Source organism: Panthera tigris, chromosome D1, assembly GCF_018350195.1.
Source record: "Panthera tigris isolate Pti1 chromosome D1, P.tigris_Pti1_mat1.1, whole genome shotgun sequence".
In the NCBI taxonomy this organism is placed as follows: Eukaryota; Metazoa; Chordata; class Mammalia; order Carnivora; family Felidae; genus Panthera; species Panthera tigris.
This window is the reverse complement of record NC_056669.1, coordinates 86,677,348-86,698,284: the sequence shown is the minus strand read 5'-3', so window position 1 is coordinate 86,698,284 and position 20,937 is coordinate 86,677,348. Positions and strand designations below refer to the sequence as shown.

At 36.6% G+C, this 20,937-nt stretch overlaps 1 protein-coding gene across 6 annotated transcripts in view; it reads right to left on the bottom strand.

Annotated features, from left to right (window-relative positions):
• Positions 1 to 1,958: 1,958 nt before the first annotated feature.
• The window catches only part of HIPK3 (homeodomain interacting protein kinase 3), a 91,221-nt gene continuing 72,242 nt past the window's right edge, over positions 1,959 to 20,937 (bottom strand). For 3 of the 6 annotated variants that reach the window (XM_042959171.1, XM_042959172.1, XM_007082035.2), the window contains exons 4-17: positions 19,135 to 19,254; positions 18,419 to 18,505; positions 17,731 to 17,915; positions 15,904 to 16,063; positions 15,391 to 15,514; positions 11,044 to 11,165; positions 10,663 to 10,790; positions 10,410 to 10,571; positions 10,191 to 10,253; positions 9,609 to 9,905; positions 9,181 to 9,321; positions 7,207 to 7,442; positions 6,779 to 6,906; positions 1,959 to 5,933 (exon numbers count right to left, since the gene is read on the bottom strand). In XM_042959171.1, coding sequence (XP_042815105.1) covers positions 5,457 to 5,933; positions 6,779 to 6,906; positions 7,207 to 7,442; positions 9,181 to 9,321; positions 9,609 to 9,905; positions 10,191 to 10,253; positions 10,410 to 10,571; positions 10,663 to 10,790; positions 11,044 to 11,165; positions 15,391 to 15,514; positions 15,904 to 16,063; positions 17,731 to 17,915; positions 18,419 to 18,505; positions 19,135 to 19,254 — 2,430 coding nt within the window. In that variant the 3' untranslated portion in view covers positions 1,959 to 5,456. The remainder of the gene's footprint in view (positions 5,934 to 6,778; positions 6,907 to 7,206; positions 7,443 to 9,180; positions 9,322 to 9,608; positions 9,906 to 10,190; positions 10,254 to 10,409; positions 10,572 to 10,662; positions 10,791 to 11,043; positions 11,166 to 15,390; positions 15,515 to 15,903; positions 16,064 to 17,730; positions 17,916 to 18,418; positions 18,506 to 19,134; positions 19,255 to 20,937) is intronic. The other 3 variants (XM_042959173.1, XM_042959174.1, XM_042959175.1) reach the window with 3 other exon arrangements.

Below are 20,937 nucleotides of genomic sequence, written 5' to 3'. Positions count from 1 at the left end.
TTAGTACAGGTATCTCCCATTGTTTAAATGTTTGCATTACACCACTGCACCTTTCAGGCTAACCAAAAGAAATGTGAGGAGGATTTCAATTTTCACAAAGAGGCAAAAAGCAAAAACAGCATTCAGCACGGTTTGTGTTACGGTGAACGGTGCGTTATAGGGGGCAGGCAGTGCGTCCCCAGCAGTGAGAGTGGCCCCACCAAGCTCCTTCCTGCGGAACTACACTCAGCACATCTCAGCATCAAGTAGCCATAGCTTTGGACTCGGTCTGGAAACATTCATGCTTTAGCTCTACTTACTTCGTATATGTGTGTCCTAGGGTATCAGAAAAAAACCTAAAGAGGTTGGTTTTTGGATCTGGGAAAGCTCAGATCCTTTTCCATAAAAATTGATGGCAACTGCTTCTTTACACCATTTTGGCTTATGAAATGCTCTACTTTCAGTGGGGAAACTTGTGTTCTCAAGAAGCCCATAACTCTTTCACATAAATTGCAAACTCTGGATCTCATCTCTTTGTAGGATGAGTGCCTTGGGCTAAGTGGAAATCTTTGCATTACTTTGAACAACTCACACCCCCAAGAATGACTAAAATGAAAGAAAAAAATATATAATGTGTGAGGACATGAAGTAACTGGGACTCTCATATTACTGCTATTGAATGTAAATTGAACTTAACCACTTTGGAATATTGTTTGCAGTATCTGATAATGTGGAACATATGTACACCCTATGACTCAGCGCCAAACCCACATATATACCCAAAGGAAATGCATACATGTGTTTTCCAAAAGATACGAACAAAAACATCATCAAATTGCTATATAAGCACACAAAAGAATACTATACAGCAATGGGAATAAAGGAGCCACTGCTATCCACGATATGGATGTATCTGACTCTTGGTTTCGGGTCAGGTCATGATCTCCCAGTCCGTGAGTTTGAGCCCTGCGTCAGGCTCCACAAGGTCAGCTTGGGATTCTCTCTCTCTCCCTCTCTCTTTGCCCCTCCCCTGCTTGCTTTCTCTCTCAAACACACTTCAAAAAAAGAAAAAAAAATTTTTTAAATGTCAAGACAAAAAAAACCAGACACCAAAATGCATATATGTTATATGTCAATTAAAGATTTGTTGAAAGATTGAGAATATGAATTCTGGGTGTGCTCTGGTAGAATGCTCCCCACAAACCTCTCCTACTGATGCTCCCCCGAAATTTAATCCTTACAGTATAAGGACAGTATCTGAGGACATAATGTAAAGTGGCCTACGACAACTACATTCTTTTGAAGTCTCATGTTGTACATCTTAGAAATCCATGTGAATTCCCTATTCTTCACCCACACATATTTTTAATTTTTTTTTGTTAACGTTTATTTATTTTTGAGACAGAGAGAGACAGAGCATGAACGGGGGAGGGTCAGAGACAGAGGGAGACACAGAATCTGAAACAGGCTCCAGGCTCTGAGCTGTCAGCACAGACCCCGACGCGGGGCTCGAAGTCACGGACCGCGAGATCATGACCTGAGCCGAAGTCGTTCGCTCAACCGACTGAGCCACCCAGGCACCCCTCACCCACACATATTAAACACAAATATTTCCCTCAGAAAATATTCAAAGAAATAAGATTAATGGGAAGTGGGTCGTGGTTATACTGTGGGTGCGGTACTTCTGGCACACTGTCTCAGCCGTCAGTTTACAAAGAACTGGCAGAAAGTAGATTAGTTACAGTTAGACAGCCTGGCTCATGTATCAGTTTCACCACTCAGCAGTGGGGCCCTGGACAACTCCCCTAGATATTCTGAACCTATTTCTTCATTTATATAATGGTGAAGACAACAGTACCTATCGCACGGTGGTTCTGAGAATTAAATGCGATGATGTAGGTTAAATCCTGAGCGCCACTAACCTTTTCCTTCCCTCCCCCGTAAAGCAGTACCGGGGTGGACAAAAAGTCAACATGCTGTTTGCTGCAATATATATATTTTAATTCAAAGTGAATCGACAGTAATACACCATAAATTCTTATTTTGACACTCACCAAAATAGTCACCTGGAAAACCCGCTTTTTGTGACAAAGTACAGAAGGCTTGGTCACATTTAAATCACTGAGAACTAGAGAGAAATACTAGCGCAAACCGTAATAGACATTACATCCATAAAAATTTTCCCAGTCCTTATTGTAATATTGCACAGTGCAATTGCTACATGGCAAACTAGTGTAGCATAGAAGTAAAAGCAAAAACAAAACCAAAGAAAGAAAGCCACAAGTCTAAAATTGTTAAACAGTTAACAGTTCAAACTTAGTAATCAAATCTGTATCATTGGGTTCATTAAAACAAATCTTCCTACACCTTGCAGTGTATGATTTAACTTTTACTCAACACAAACCAAGATTAAAATTAGTAGTAGAGATTTTAAAAAGTGAAAAGGCTTTGCTACTACAGTAACATATTTAAACACCCTGAAGGAAAAGAAAACTAAATTATCAGGGCACTGGGTAAAAAAAAACAAATAATAATAAATCTGCAAGTTAAAACAGTATGCAAATATGCAACTTGGAATCATGCAGTGTTTTATTTAAGAAAGCAGTAAAACCAAAGAAAACTCGTCAAATGGTTTTAAAGAGGGTATACATCCAAATTCTTGTCAGTTTGTTGAATTTAGACGTTGGCAGGATTTTGAAATTTTTAATTCTTAAACACGTTAAAAAACCCGTGATTAGAATCAGTTAAGAGCAGAGTACTTAACTGGGGGTACGCCATTACCACACCTTACTATTACATTACGAAAACATTTACTGTTTATTTAACAAGACTGTCAGAGTCTTGGAACTGAAATACAGAAAATCCGACATTTCAGGGTAGTAAACGTGGCCCTGAATGAAACTAAAACTGCGCCAGTTTTGTACCTACTGTACAAACATAAATCGATCCTTTGCACTCGGGGTTTCTGAAACATGCGCTGCCAGTGTGGATTCTGTTCCAAGAAGTGAGCAGACACCAGTGACCTGCTGGACCGTATAAATAAAATTAATAAGCTGTGGAGGGCAGCAAGTTTACTTAAATAGTGACTCCATAAATTTGCCATCTGTAAATAATCTTTTAAATTAATCTTAGGCTACTCCTCTTTTTTATGTGTAATATATATATGTATATATATTTCTATTTATATAAAATGCATAGAATTGATTACTAAAAACACTGAAACTTGTGGGGAAAATTAAGTCCTTCATTTTCAGTGTGACTAAAAATGTACTGCTGGTTTTTATTTTATGATCTAATACTGTAATTTTTAAAATCAATTTCAGGCACATTTATTTCATTGATGATTATTAAATAAAACACTGCTTGTGTTAATGGAGTAAAGAAAAGTTTATCCATTATTAGCTTATTGTCAACGCTGTATTAGAGCTGTACTAGTGGTATGCAATTCATTCATCAAAGAAATGCTGTAAATCCAAAACATTTGGAGAGTTTTTACACTCAAATGCTTTGTACTGTTTATTCCAGTAAATGCTGTAAGATTATATTCCAGATTTTTAAGGAAAAAAAGTTAAGTCAAGCCTGCAAGATACAGCTTTCTCAAGTGTCTACAATGCCAGTATGAAAATAAAAAATTAAGTTACATTGATACATCCAAGTTTTTTATATGCAGTGATGAGCACAAACATTAATAGAGATAAAATACTGATGCAAATAACACACCCCAAAATAACATATGCAATTATTTTCCATCATTTACAATACAGTAGTTACAATGACACTCCAAACAGAAAAGCAAAGTAAAAAATCAAAACCCCAACTTCTATTTCATGTAATTAGACTTATACAGAAATTAGAAGGCTAAGTAACAACTAGTTAATCACCTAATTTCACAGCTATCTGAAGTGGCAATCGTTATATAGCAGCTTATCTATGATACATTCAAGATAAATGATACAATTTATTACTTGCCCATAAGCTAAAACACAGCCTGTTTAATACCTTTCCTTAAAGTCCACCTCTATACTACAATATACTTGAGGTCTATGCAAAAAAGTAGCTACCTTTTATATAGGAAATGGATGATTAAGTCTTTGGTGCTGTAAAAGCAACTTCATTTAAACATAACCACCACCACCACCAAAAAAGAAGAAAAAAGAAAAGAAAAGAATAAGGGAAAAACCCAAGACACACTTCCTAGGGGAAAAAAAAAGCATGTAATTTCTGTCCCTGACGGAATGTATTAAATAAGCAAACACCACCAACAAGCAAAACAAGTACTACAATGTAAAAATATTAAAAAAAAAACAAAAACAAAAAGCCCTCTCACATGCATAAATGAAAGATTGCACACAAAGAACTCACATCTTTTCAAGCTTCAATAGTAAATATTCTGCTACTATTTATTAAATACTGCATGGTTTGCCCAAGCTAGGATGAAACCACATCATGAATCAATAAGCATTTTGCATTTTCTGTCATTATCTACTCAAAGTCATGCCTACTTCACCTCTAAACATTTCATTAAATCCAATTATACAGCAAACACTCCCAAAATAAACTTAGATTGTATTGCAGTTTCACTTAACAGTATATAAAATGCTGTGTTGTGACAGATATCAACTATCCATTAGATACTGAATCAATTTTTCTTAAGCACTACTAACTGCTTGCTTTTCTTGAAGCTAGATCATTCTGAAAAATCAGACAGCAGAATTCAGCTATAGCAAACATGCTGCCCTCTTAGTAAGGAAAAAACAGCTACGACCTGAAATCATACCACACAAAACCAAAAATGAACATTACTCTATCAAAAGGAAACTAAAGAGTAGATCTGAATTTAAGTGCTGCAGTCCTCAACATTTATATATAGGTAATAACATCAACAACCTCAAATATTTAAGGCACTATGTGTGGGAACGGTTTACAATGCAGCTGAGATTATTAGAACAACATTTAAGAGCAAAGTCTAGGCAACATTTTGCCCATGCAAAGACACATGCAAATGTAAAGAACAATAGCTCAATTTCTTAGGTAAGTGACCCAACATTTATACACTAAGACACAGATAATACAATTCACTTGTATGCTGTAATTCTGACATATGTGCATCTGTTGCTCTAAGTCTGTACACAGAATGGCTTCCCAAATGTGGATGTGTCTTGCACTAGTTAGAAGGCAATTTTATAAAAAATAGCAGGAGCAAAACTGGACTTCTGCTCCCATAAGTCACCTGTCTAGAGTTACTACATAAGAAGATAACATGACCAAAGACAAGTTATACCAAATGTGCAAAACACATTAAAAGTGAGTTTTGTTTTTTTTTTTTTAAAGCTCAAAGTTGTTTAAATTGCACCCAAGTCTACATGATTCAAAAATAATTTTCTTGTGCCATGGCTAATATTTATTAAATACCATGTTTTTATTTTTAATCAAATGTTTATATCATTGAGCTTCCTCAATATACTCTTTTGGAGTTTTCACATATATGGATACTGGCTGAGTTTTGTTGGACTCAATGGAAATCCAGTATATGCAGGTGATGCTGCAATGTAAGAATGTGGTGGGAAGATTGGTTTGTACTGAGTCTGATGAATGGTTGGGGATGGTAACAGGCGGGGATTTATGCCCACTGGGACTTGGTGAACTATGCCACTGGGATGAGAGATACTGTAAGTTGGATGCTGTAACATAGGTCTTGAGGTACATGGAGAGGCTAAGAGGTGGGCCACCGGTGCAGCACTACTGAGGGTAGCTGATGATGGGTATGGAAGTAGAGTAGGCTGTCCTCCAAGATGTGCATTTCCAGCCAGATGGGCATGCACGGCTGTGTGATTGGGACTTCCATGAGAAAGAGTGAATGGATTACTGGTAACGCTAGTGGGGATATAAGCTTGCTGTCTTCGATGTCCGAAGTTTCCATTCCACTCCTGATGCCCAGAACCAAAGTGCTGAACCTATTCAAAAACACAGACAAAAAATGCTGAGTACGTACTCTATAAGTTAAAAAGAAAGGAACAAAGGGAAATTACAATATAGTCTGTAACTGATAATCCATAGAGGATCCCTCAGATCTCCACTTCTACTAAGCATAGAGAAAAGTAAAATATCAATGTTATACACATTAATATTAAACACTTTAATATTTATTACTATGTATTATGATAACATTATATTGCTACTAGTGTCACTATCTCCCCCCCCCCACCCCCGCATCACTACTAATAGCTACTTATTTTATGTAAGGCTAACACCTTACGTATGAGACATTATTTCATTCCAAAACAACCCTACAAATATAGCTATTATGCCCATTAACTGTGGGCCAGATTTGTTGAAGAGACCTGGCCAAGGTAATATACGCAGTATTTGGCAAAGTCAGGATTTGAATGCAGGTCTGACTCCAATACCTGTTCTCTGTTCTTTCCCAAAATGAAACACTACTGCTGAGCACAGTACCGAAGAGATGTAAAGTACTCAGTAAGGCATCACTATTCCCAACGACTAACACAAATGCGGCCATCAATCCATCAGTGCACATTTTCAGTTGAAAGGTCTAAGACAACAAACACACTAAAAAATTATTTAAGAGAATCTAAAAGCCTAATCTTTCTGAAAAATTCAGGCTTATGGATAATCTGGTTCAATACCCTATTAGTAGGCCAATTACTCCTTAGTCACTTGGGATAATGAAAAGGGAAACATTTTTCAAGACTGCATATGGTTTCAGAATCTTTTTTCCTTCCAAATGAAAAACTGCTGAATTTGAATCCCAAAGACTCTTACAAATTCACAAACATACCTGACTGAAATTCAAATGCTGTTGCTGGAATGCGGATGTCAATTTCTGCTGGCGATTACCTGCTGTGGAAGGCTGGTTTAATCTTCCAGGAGCTGATCGTCCTTTTACTAATGGCTGGCAGGCAGAATCTGGCAATGAACAAAATATTAGACAGCTGATGCTTTTTCCTGCTCACATAAAAATGAGGAAGGTCTTTAGGTATTTTACGCAGTAGTGATTTTAAGGTCCGACAACCTTAAAATTAAAGAGAGACGTGGTCTCAGGATTTCCAGTACTGAATGATAGAAGGAAAGATTTCCTTTGTACAACAGGTTTGGCAGGATCAAGTTGGAAATTCAGAGATGATTTTTTGGCAATGTTGTTCTCTGACGTTCCCAAATTAAGACTTTTTAAAGGGATAATCGGGGAGAAGGGGAGATTCAGTTTACCTGTGTTTGCCATATGCTCATCAGCATTTAATCCATTCTCTAGTCCCATCGGTGGCACCACAACAGTACAAACAGCTGGTTTGGTTTCCGTATTGGCAGAGGTTACCAGTTCCGGGTTCTGACGAGCGTCCTCCACAAAGTTCCTCTCTGCAAATGGACTGTCATGTCCCGAAGAGTCTGATGTTGGAGAGCCATCCACAGTATCACAACCACTTTCCTGTTCTTCATCTGACATACTACAAGAAAGTCTTTTTATGAATAATATGTTTTCCAACATTAAATCTTAAGTTAAATACTATCCAGGCTCCAGGAAGTTGAGAATCTTATTCAGTTATTTCATATCTAATTACAACTTCTTCCTTGTCCAATACTATTTTTTTCATAGATTTTCTAGACTCTCACATTAATTCTCTACTCAGACTGTTAACCCTAATTCTATCCTGTTTAGGTACATCATTTTGGCACTTTATTTTCTCTCCTTTCCCTTCCCACTTGATTCTTAGTAGTGGTTCAAAAAATTCCACTTTATAAACTCCAGGAAATCTCATCCAAACACTACGAAAGAAGCAATGTTCCGGATAATTTAAATGAAATGTAAAAACATATATTCATGTGACCTGGATAGTTCAGATTAAATTCTAATGTTAGGATTCATGCCTTTAGTGGTAATTTGGGTCCTTTTAACCACATATCTGAGAGGTCTTCCCCACCTCTCCAAAGGCCTAGCCAGAGTCCTCCACACGACTCTGGACCTCTCCACATTTCTCTTCCTGGCCCCATCGGGCCATGACAATCTCTCTCCCTTTGGAATTCCTACAGCATTTATGGTCTATTTTAATCATTCATTTCACACTTAGCAATTTGAAGCATCTTTTTATATATATTTATGTATATTTATAGTTATTTGTACACTTATATAATTTTTATACGGATGTATATATTTACAGATATGTATGTATGTATCAACTGCCAAACCATATTATAAGCAATCCATAAGGTGTGTTAAAACGTCTTTACGTCTTCTAAAGTATACACTATCATATTTCCTGACAAAGGAAAAAAGAGAAAACAAATGTATAAAATTAAGACTTAAAGATTTTTCATCTTTTGTTTCCACTAAAAAAAAAGAATTTCTAAAAGTTGAAATCAAATGTATTTCACAGAGATGTTTATGGCTTCTCTCTTAACGTGTTAGTACATCACGCTGGCTAGGAGAAGCTCACTACTTTAGTGGCAGTACATGTCCCTGGCCAAAAAAAGAGCAGGAAAGGAAATGTGGATAAAGCCACACAGATTGATCACCAATGAGAAAAAAAAAATCCTCCTGGATACTCTACTGACAGTGGGTTATTACTTCATTACACAAAAAATTCCTTGTTTACTTTGCTAAAATGTTAAAATGTTCATTTTGCTATCTTATTATTCCAAATTGAAGTAGTAACTGTCACCTATGGAGCTGAAGTTGAGGACATGGCTTTCTGCCCTTTCAGAAACAAATGATCCTTTAAAAATCACTTGTTAGTGGGGCGCCTGGGTGGCTCAGTCGGTTGAGTGTTCGACTTCAGCCCAGGTCATGATCTCACAGTCTGTGAGTTCGAGCCCCGTGTCGGGCTCTGTGCTGACAGCTCAGAGCCTGGAGCCTGCTTCAGATTCTGTGTCTCCCTCTCTCTCTGCCCCTCCCCTGCTCATGCTTTGTCTCTCTCTGTCTCAAAAAAAAAAAACAAAACAAACAAACAAAAAAAAACATTAAAAAAAAATCTCTTATTAGAACCTCAGTTTTTCATTTAGATGTGTTCTACAACAATAAAAGAAAATTATCACTTAAAACCCAAGTGATCTGGTTAAAAAATTACGTCCAAGAAAGAAGCCACTGTGGTAAATCAATAGGTATGTATTAACATAAACAACAAAAGAAATCACAGGCTTTTTGGCAGTCCCAGTATCTATGGTATACGCCCCCTGGAATTCCTTTACCTGTTCGGTCTCTTGCACGGGGATGGGCTGGACTGCCCCGAGGAGCTGGTGCTCAGAGTACTATCAGGACTGCTTAGCGAACACATCCGATCGATATTCAAAGTGCTCTGGCAAGCTTCACAATCTAGACTATCTTTACATCTAGCGAAGAGGGATGGGAAAGACATGGGTCAAAAATGAGAAGTAGCCAAAATTTACATGAATTAAGGATATAAAGCAGTTAAATGTGACTTACAATGACAAAAATCTAAAGCTATGAATATGGGAGAAATGCTATAATAATCATGTTAGTTACTATTCAGGATGTACACTCCCAAGGACATTGACAGACAAGGGTTAAGTCCCAGAAAGTTTCTTTCTCACCACACCAGAGGGCGCCACCGCTACTTAAGGATGCAGTATAAACACAAACTGCTTTTGGCACTTACTCTCTGAGTGAGTGTCTCTGCGATGTCTCCTCCTCATCAGTGTCACTGCTAATAGTAATCACACTCACTGCAGGACTTGGGGAGTCAGCAATGATGATGGTTTGCCGCTGCTTGTCAGAAACCGATGAATCAGACTCCTGCCTGACAGAGGTGTCACAACAATCTCTTGCTTCTCCTTCTGAGTTATGATTGTCCTGTGTTTCTATACAACGTACTTCTTCAATGTCTTTCCCATTTACTATCTTTGGAGAAATAAATGTTGAATGTGGGACATTCGTATTCTGCAATGAATTACTCCTGCAATCAAAGGAATAATGTGTCATTTCTATAATCAAAATATGTACATGACATTTTTCTAGGATATCTTGTTAAAATGAACAATGTTCAAGATCACGTATATAACATACTAACATATATAGACTGTTTTGTAAATACAAAGTATTATCTCTAGAAATACCAGTGTAGATTGCATTTACATACATTAAAATGGTCATTTTTTGGTAAATGTGATATCTGAGTGTCTAAAATTGTCTAAAATTATATGTAGATAATAAATCAAAAGGGCAATAAAGACAATCTTACCAACTGAAAGCATTTATTTCCTCTCTTCCTGGCTCCCATTCCATTAGTTTTACCAAAATACCTCTGAGAAATTGAGAAGGGAGCTGGCTTAGTGTTTGTAACAAAGCTATCAAAGAGGTCATTTTGAATAAAACAGAGTGACCCTTTAGTGAACATGCAAAATTTACTTTAAAGATTAATTTTCAAAATGCAGAGGAAAGTTAAAATATCAATACCAACCTGTTCTGGCACAGTTTATTTTTCTTTACAGTGGCAGGCTGAGGCCAGACAACATGTGCAATGCCCACACTAATTGGCTGCGGGGCCGATAAAGTTATCTGATTGGTTAGAAGAGGTTGTGGCATCACTGAGTTATAATGATTACTGTGTGAAATCATTTTCCTAGGGAGAAAGTTTAGAAAAATTGAATCCCTCCTATACCCAGATCTATTTTACAAACTTCACACAAAAAGTATTTTTGTTTTTAACTTACCCCCAGTCTCCAAGCCTCTGTGAGCCAGCCATACCCTCAGAAGTTAACGCAGTAGTAGCCGGAGCCATGGGTGTTACCTGCTGCCAGGCAGGTACCAGCATCTGCTGTGTTCTACCGGACCACGTCTGCTGTGCCACGCACAAAAGAAAAGCTAGTGAGTTACAAGTAATTCGTCATTACTACATCTTAGAATCAAAAGTATATTAAGGCAACAATTATTAATAATTATGTAAAAGCCAGTAACTAAAAAAGATCGAATTCCCATCCGGATCATCTTTTCTGTTTCTCAACAGCACGGGCTGATATGTTACAAGTGGATCACTGCCCTTCTTGAGTATAAGGAGGACAGCACACATGCAAAAATAATAAATTATTACCGACCTGAGAAAGAACTCCTGGTCGGATCTGTAGTGGCTGTACAGCTGGGGCCTGAGTTACAAGTGGAACCGTATTATCTACTCTTATTGAATAACTAGTGGGTTTACCATGTGTTGCAGGAATACCTGTGAAAGAGGAAGAAAAAAAAAAAAAACAGTTCTCAAATCAAAAACGATTTCTCTTAACTTACAAAACTCTTTGAAATTCAAAGACTTACTAAAATTCTGATTAGGTTGATAAAATCATCCCCTACATAAAATATTCATAACACTAACAAAACCATCTTTTAGGAAAGTGAGGTACTTTCTATCTACGTTGTGGTACATCATTCCAGAAACTGACATAAAGCTACTCCTTCTACTGTTTTAAAATGCATACCACCAAGGTGCATCATTTACTTTTCTTGAAACTTCCCATTCCTTTTAAAGTTTGCTTATTATAGCTTTATTTCCTTTTCAAATAGTTCTGCCACTATGATAAAGGACATGGAAAGGTGAATCGAACTCAACATCCTGATCCTCTAGCAGGTAAACATTCATCTTTTCATACAAACTTAGCTCTGCCAAGTATTCTCTTCTTTAAAACCTGTAATAGGATCTCACACTTTTAGCACCAAAGGGGGAATGTATCACAACTTCACACTTCAAAGGCCATGATGGTTTACACGATTCAAGAAAATTCACGGAAGACACACTCATTCCAAGGTCCAAAGGAAAAAGCAAAAATAACCTTTCAGACCTAATACGATGATAGTGCTAAGCTTTGACCAATATGGCTTCATCTACTAGTAGCTGCTGGAACTCCAGGACAAACATCTTCCACTTTGCTTACCCACTAGGACAAGTAGAAAGCAAGATCACCAGCCACGTGAATCCTGTTAATGTTAATGTTTCTGTGTCATATATTGCAAAAGGACCATGCAGATAGATACTGTCTTATATTAAACTTTGAGACAGTGAAGTAGTATCACCCCAACTGAGAACTTTGACTAACAAGATTTTAGGGACATCCCCCAAGCTCAGAAAGCTCAGTTACAAGAATAAATTCAGTGCTTGATTAATTCCAGCCTCTTGCAGCAGTTATTTTCAGTATAGGCTGGTGGAAAAAGCAGTCATCTTAGGTAAGAGAAAAATACTACAATTGTTTTCTTTTACTATTGAAAAATAACCCCATAATTTTATTGTGCAAATACACTGTAAGTGTTAATCCTGTTAATTTTGTTGTGCTTATTTTTCTTCACAGAGGCTTTTACCCTCCTCCCAGGGTGTTCTATCTCCTGAAATCCACTGAAAAGGCTAGGTAGGCATGAAGTTTAACAAAGATCTACAGATTTTTTTTTTTTTAACTGACCTTCTTAGCCCTGCCAAAAAGCATGTCTTGATCGGCAAATTCTCCAAGAAATGGAATCTAAGCGCACCCAGGCAGTGTAGATGTATGGCAGCAAGACAGTCTCATCAGAGAAAAAAGCAGAATTCACTTTGACAAGGGGTAAAGGACAGAGCGAATTCTCAAATCCCAACAAAAGTCATGTTGCCCTTAAATTCTCCTCATAATTAATGCCTTATGATGAGAAGAATTCTATTATCTTCTTTCCTCATGAGGTCTACTTATTTTTATCAAATTCAACAGTGATTAAGATCCCAATTTTCTATACAGTTCTTAGGCTAGCTAAAATTTTATCTTTGCTTGATTAGATTTGCTTTCATATCTGCAGAGCAAGGCACGAAAGTTTACAAGATTGTTCTAGTACAACAGGAGAATTTTGTTGGAATGCATTTCATTCTAAAATAGCAGTTTTCATCCAAAGGGGATGAAAAACTAGTTTTTCAGATTGCCAAATAATGTGAAATGCTTGTCGAATACATACTCAAATTTGTTAAACAGAAGCTTGGCTAAGTCTTTGTTAACTTGAAAAAGGTAATAATATTATGGATATAGTACTTCTATATCTATACCTACATATTATATCTATAACATGGAGAATATATGAAATGCATGATGAACCTACTAGACACCACAGCCTCAAAGCAAAAAATGTAAAGTGAAGTAGAAAAGACATAAAATCTATTTAAAAATACAAACTATAATGGTGCCAGAACTACTACCCAACAGCTGCCCAATAACCATTTAAAATGTTTCTTCAAAATGGATTGGTGGCACATTATGAGGGAAAGTGGTAAAAAGACCAATACTGGGATTTTCTACAGAGATACTAAAGTGGATTAGACAAGGAAGCTTTCATTGCTAAGCAGACACTACACTAAGACAAAAAACAATGAAACAACATATTTATAGAGCCTGCCTATCCTGCTACAACTGCACCTGTTACATAAGCTAACAAGTTATTTTGCTCTGTCTTACTGGTAATTCTAATTCAAAAATATTGTGCTTGACATTTAAAGGGTTTATGAGTCTGAGAGTGTCTCCTTTTCTTTGTTATCCTTCTTATGAACCACTCATACAGCTGTTAGCATATGTGTAGAAAGGTCACTAGTCTTTCATCAATCATAAGGCACAAAGAGAAAAGATTTATCGGACCTCATTGAATGTTTTAAAAATGACCCTTAACTGTGTTTGGAAATGTGCCTCACAAGCCTCCTAAATTTTTGCTACAAACAGAAGGTAGGCTCTGAAAAAAAAAAAAAAAAAAAAAAAAAAAGCTGCTATTCTAAATCTTGATGAAATATGATTTTGGTACATGGGGGAAAATTATTAGAACTTAAAAATCTATTTGTTAGTATAGACTAAAACTCATCTAAGTGAAAATGCATTTGTGGAGACACAATGTGACACAAATGTCACTTACATGACAACTAATTAAAAAACAAAAAAGCGTCAATCTTCCATGCTCAAGTATTTTAGAAGGAAGATGTCTACCTACCACTTACTATCAAATGGTAGTATATGTACGTTGAGATAGACTGACGGCAAATATGGCAAAACGTTAACACTTGTTGAATCTAGGGTAGAAGACACTGTATTATTCTTTGACTTTTTCTTTAGGTTAGAAATTTTTATAATTAACAATCGAGGAAAAACAAAGAAATAAACACAACAGTGTCTTTAAGAGCACTGACATGATAATATGGGTATTTTACTATCCCCAGCCATGGGTCACTGTCACAGATACTTATAGACCATGTTGGTCCACAATTTCACCTTAAAAATCAACCATCTAAGTAGTTGTTTTTTTATCTGTAGTGCTACAAATCTTTCTCTCGATGAAACCTTATACGAAAACCCAATATACATAAAAGATGAAAATAAAGTTCCCCTGGTTTTCACATCTCTTATTACCAGTCAGTCCAGTCAACAAACATATCTTGGTGCTTTATTAGGCACTGTAGGAGATATTAAAACTTCAGAAACATCGTTTAAGTCCTTGAATCAAATAAAAAATTTAAATAACCTTCAGAATCCAGAAATATTAGAGCTAGAAGTGACCAGGACCGTATCTACTCAGTCTTTTCCTTTGACTAAGGCTGAAAACAGGTTAAACAGACTCATCTACAATGACAGCAAACAGAACAGGACTCTAGCCCAGGTGTCCTGACTGAGTACCAACTGCTTTCACAGATGCTATACAGTCCTACCACCATGCTTCAAAGAATCATTTAGGGCCTCATTTGTAATTAACCTCTTGCTTTAAGACAGAACTAGATGCCTAGCAAGGACGAAGTGCTATGAAAGGACCTAGAAAGTCACATTTTATTCTGGTTATTCCAGCTGTAACATTTGCTGCTGTTGCCCTCTAAGAACCACTAACAAATTCCCCCGTGTGAGAATTTATGGCCTCTTCAAAGGTATTCTGCCACTCATCTCACCTGAGGTTTTATTCTGCTTTTTATCTAAGGAGCATAATCTAACTGAGCAAAAAACAATCTCTCTCTTTTTTTAAAACCTAAGGTATGGATAAAGAACAAGACTGTAACATTCTTGGATAGAATTCTTTTGACCAAAATTTAATGAACTGAGTTCTCAGTTACTTTAATGTCTAGTAATAACAGACAGATAAAAGGTACTTACCTAAATATCTGGAGCTGTGATAACCAGTAAAGGACAACCCATAGCTTTCCAAGCCCATTAATTTCTACTAAGGTATTTTATCATGCAACTCTACAGGAAATATAATTATCAGATGACCCATTCTGTCAGTGATGATTACAGTGGAGCTCCAGTCACGAAAGAAGTGTCACTGGTCTAAAGGCTACTGACCAGCCTAAATTAAATTCAAATGTAGCAATGTGGCAAATGTGGCAACAACTATGCAATATATTTTATAAAAATATAATTAAATTTGTTTAAAAATAACATACGCCTAAATTCAAAGTGTAATTTAAATCGGAGTACCTTGAATAGCTGGGGGACAGATAATCAGCGTCTGCTGAAAAGCGTCACCACAACCGAAATGAGCAGTTCCGGCCTGCAGAGGAACTCCATGGTGCCCAACGGAGTGAGCGGACGTGGTTAATGCCTGAAAGGATCAGCACAGGCGGCATTGTACTGAGTAGTCTACATGCACGCTTTACCAATACAATTTGAATGCACTTCTTAAAGTCGTAACTCTGATAAAAATGGGCCCAGAAACTGATTTTACTCAACTCTACTTTTCATGGAGCTGCTGCACAGAAAGGTAGGTAGGGGATATTAAGAGAGTGAAAGGTGAAAGGAAATAAAAGAGTTTAGGTAGACATGTTCTAATCATTGCCCTGAAATGGTAGAGATTTTACAGAATAACCATCGCGAGAACCTCCCCGGCACTGTGACTTCTAATTGCTGACATGAGACTTCTATATACTTCAAAAGCAAAACGAGCAATCATTAAAAAAGGAGTACAAATTGTTAAATATTATAAGTTCTTACCTGATTTCTTAATGTGCCAATTTTAGTAAAATTTGCTGTCAGGTTAGCAGTACTGCCTGAAGCAACTGGTCTTAAAAGTGAAGTTTTATTGTGATTATTTGTGTCACATGAATTTGGGTGGGACTTACAAATATCCATAATATGAAAACAGGACTTTACACTGCAAAAAAAAAAAAAAAACGGGGGGGGGGGGAGGTAACTGTAATATTTTAAATGTTAAGGGTAGTTTAAAATTTATAAATTATTTCTAAAAGAAAAAATTATCTGACTTGCACTTAATCTGCTTATTTTCAATACTATTTCTACCAGAAAAACCCACAAAAGATTGAATTTTAAAGCTAGTGGAAATGTATCTTATATCTGCAATATTTTCTAAGACATCAAAGCAACAGTAAGCATTTTTTGACTAGCACAACTATAATTTCATGACCCTTGCTCTAAATAATTTTTCCAAAATTTCTAGATCTCTACATCCCTAAACTATCGATACAAAATATATAGTTATGTTATTTTCAAAGTGCTTATATATGGAAATCATTAGATATTTTCAACTGTTGGGGAGAAAAATAACAATTTTAAGGGGAATCCACAATAACGGATACTGGTTCAACCCTATAAACTTCTTCATTCAGTCATTTTTTTAATGTTTGTTTATTTTTGAGAGAGAGTGCAAGCGCCTCACTAACAGCAGAGTGCCCGATGAGGGGCTCAAACTCACAAGCTGTGAGATCATGACCTCAGCCTAACTTGGGCACTTAACTAAAACCAAGCCACCCAGACACTCTCAGTCATTTTAAAATATAAAAAGTTGTTTTAAGTAGTCATTTACATTATCCCCTGCAGCCTTACAAAGAAGAGGTGTGGGGGTTCAAAGAATGCATAAGCTTTACCTAAGGTAACTCTGATAAGACCTTCTCAATGTGAGCATAGGTATATTCTTTTCCATTAACCCATAAAAACCCTTCTTTCCTGGGGCACCCAGGTGGTTCAGTCGGTTAAGCATCTGACTTTGGCTCAGGTCATGATCTCACAGTTTGTGAGTTCGAGCCCCCCATTGGGCTCTGTGCTGACAGCTTGGAGCCTGCTTTGGATTCTGTGTCTCCCTCTCTCTCTCTCTCTCTCTGCTCCTCTCCCACTCAGGCTCTGTCTCTCTCTCAGAAATAAATGTTAAAAAAAAAAAAATTTTTTTTTTTAAACCCTCCTTTCCTTCCACAACACAGAGGAGAAGGTGTGGGCAAGGAAAGCAAACGATGTGAAAGGAAATTAAAGATGGAGTCTGTAGGACTCAAAAGAGGGAGGAAAACTGTTAATACTTCCTTTTATTACATATGCCTGGCTATTAAGTTAAGAATGTCATGTAAAAAAATCACAGTCATTTTCAGTATGGTACTTTGGAAAAAGAACATTGGAATGCAACTCAGATTCATATTCCAGTACTGTGCTGCCACTTACTAGTCTATGTGAATTTGGTCGAGTTAGCTTAACCTCTCTTGATTCAGATTATTTACATTTAATAGATATATTGAATCATTTCTCTAAAACACTAATTTTCTAAGACTTAGTATTATTTCTCCATGCCATTTTAACAGACTTTAAATGGGGCACCTGGGTGGCTCAGTCGGTTAAGCGTCTCTTGATTTTGGCTCAGGTCATGATCTCACGGTGGGATCAAGCCCCAATGTGGTCTCCATGCTAACAGCACAGAGTCTGCTTGAGATTCTCTCTCTCCCCCTCTCTCTCTGTGCCTCCCCTACTCATGCTCAATCAATCAATCAATCAATCAATGTACTCTTTCAAAAAAATAATGAAGATTTTAAAATAACATACTGGTTGCTATGAGGGAAATCTAGAAGATGTTTCATATTAACAAAAGAATGGTTCAAAGTCTCAGCTGGAGTAATTCTTAAATCTGCATCAATTAGCAACATTTTCTTCAACAGACTAACAAATTCTCTTCTATCAGCTTTCTCAGCCAAAAGATCACTTCCTTCCAAATCCATCACTGTGTTCACCTACAATATCAAAATTTCAAGTCATCAAATACAAATAAGCCATAAAAGGTAATAGATGTTAAAGTTTCAGTTTTAAAAAAAACACAACACAGGAAGGAACAGAGAACTACAACTGTTTTGAAACAAGAACAAATAATTGAGTTTCATAAATTCAGAAAATGTTTCAAAGTACCAAATAGTATTCAAAGTAAAAAAAATTAATGAATATTTTAACAAATATCCATTTCTAACAAATGCAAAGAAAAGAAATTTGTAGAGCTAGGATTTCCCCTTTTGAAGAAAATACTTTCTACTAAAGAACAGGATGGAATTAATAATATTTGATAAAGACAAATGCAGTTTAGTTCCTAAAGGGCTGAAACCTTAGAATCAGTTTTGTTTGAAAAGCTTAAAACCAACAGCACTCTATAGTCATTTAGAAGATGATGAACTTGTGGTATCCTTGGCATTCAGGTCTATCATCGTAAGCACAGAAGACGAACAAACATGACTGTGGTACTCACATGCACTATATCATCCAGACTGTTGAATATGTACTTTCTGGCTTCTTTAGACTTCATTCCTGTCTCTGCCTCATGCTCTTCTAGTGTCTTATTGGATATATCAAAGAGGGGAAATAATATATTATTATCCACCATTTGGAAATTCTTTATTTCTTTAGTTCTGGCACATTTAGTCTAAAACACTGAATATCCTAAGGCAAGGAATTTTAAAAGAGTAATTATCAAAAATGTGCTTTTTAAAAGCACCAAAAGAAAAATGAGAAGAGCTTGGTTCAGTTAAAAAATATATATACATATGAAAAAGTAACTGGTTATAAAGTTAATCACTGGGGATTTACTAAGCCCCCAAAAAGCCTAAGAATAAATGAGGTACTTGGGTTATGGAGTAAATGTTGAAATTCAGTCCCTGTCCTATAAAGCTTAATAATGGGAAACTGAGTAGAGAAGATGAAACACACAACACAAAAGTAATTACATACACAAAATTTAAAAAACCATTTAAGATGAGTTAATAATTATGTTGTCAGGTTAGAGAATGAGCTAAGTTACTCAGGGAGGGCTTTTTTCTCCCCCCATTAAAAAGGGAGGGGGTCAAAAATGAAAATTCAGAAGGAGGCCGAAATGCAGTAAAATAGAAATAGGCATGGAGGGTATTATCTACATGAAGCACCTTAGAAAAAATTTTTTCCAAATTTTTTTCTTTTTTAATGAATTACCTTTAATCTCCAACCAGAATGAGAAATATCTGTTTCTCTGCAAAAAAATCTTGTGGATTTCGTGCCCACATTTAACAGCTGTTCTCCTGGTAAACCTTGAGTCTGAGAAATATATCGAATCTGAAATATAATATACAAAACAGAAGAGTTTATTCTTTCATGTAATAGATATTAATTGAACATGTATTCTATATCAGACACTAAACTAGATGTTAGGTCAAGAATTAAATGATGTAGTCTATGCCCTCAAGAAATGCAGTCTAGTAGGGAGCATACAAGTAAACAATTATAATACAGAGTTGTAAGTACCATAGTAAATACATGCTTATGGAAAGACAGAGAAGGGACACCTAAAATAACCGAAGTCACATAAAGTTCCAAAAGAGGTGATGCTCAAGTTGAGTCTGAAAGGACAAGTAAGCGTTCTTTAGGAAACCTTATTATGATTTATGCTAAGGGTATAATATGAATAAATATGGACAATCAGGAGTAAATACCACATACTCAGATACTGAAGTGCAGAGATTCACTAAGTAGAAAATGACAAGGGGTGAAAGTGAACTAGCAGGCTGAGGGCTTTACCAGTAGGGTAGAAGTTTTATCTGTCCTTTCCCTCTATAAGCCCCAAGTGCCCACAATTTTATCTCTAAATCTGTATCTAAATATTTATCTCTAGCTCTGGAGCTGTAGATCCAACTGCTTATGGAAACTCTCCATCTGGTTGGACTTTAAGCACCTCAAAATGAACATATCCTCAACTCATTTTCCTGTTAATCCTCGTGTATTTCCCAGCAACACCAAACACCCAAATCAGAACCAAATCAGAAATCTGAAATTTATACCGGACACATACCTCTCCATCATCACGGTCCCACATAACTGTCCCTTCTCTCCATCTCCATTTCAAGTCTTCTTCAATTCTGAGTTACACAATTTCACAAGCCTCCTAAGTAGTTTATCTGCCTCCCTAATGATGCCATCCATTCACCCCCAATTCAGTATTCACACTGCTAACAGCCATTTTTGGTAAAACACAAATCTGACTGTTACCCCCTTGTATAAAATTACTTTACCGCCTACAGGATCAATTCCAAACCTCCAATCATAGCATTCAGGCTTTGAGCTTTATCTCTTCCCTGCTCTTTACATGGTCCTTTAAAGCAGCAGCCCATCTAGCACCACACTAAATTTTGCATGGGCTGTTTCTCCTTCCTAAACTGCTAACTCCTACTTAACAATGTCCCTGTGCCCCTCCCCACCCAACTTCACCAAGTCCCACAACAACAAACTTTAGTACCGTTCCTTCTTCAAGACCCAGTTCAAGAACTTCTCCTCTATACAGCTTTACCTAACCTTCTCAAACAAAGATAATTCCTTTCCTCTGTGTTTCCATCAACCTAAAACAGAGCCATTTTAATACATTTATAATACTGTAATACAATTATTTTTTTACACGTCTGTTTTCCCTATTAGACTGTCGAGTCTCTAGACAACAGAGATAAGTTATCCATATTTGTATCCTCAATTTTACCTGAAATGACAACTAAAATATCCACCTTACAAATCCGTTTCATTTCATTTGAAGTGTGGTGCCTTCTCTCACCCCACATCCCCAGAGTGGCTGACTTCCTTGTTTTATGAAAACCAAAAGTGAAAAGTACTAAGGGTCCAGTACCTAGATGTTACATCAGAGTCTTTCAGATGGTGGGAAAGGCGTTCCACAATTCAACAAACATACACAGAGCATTTACTATGTGTCAAATGCTAAAGATATGCAGATGAGTAAAACATGGTGCCAACCTT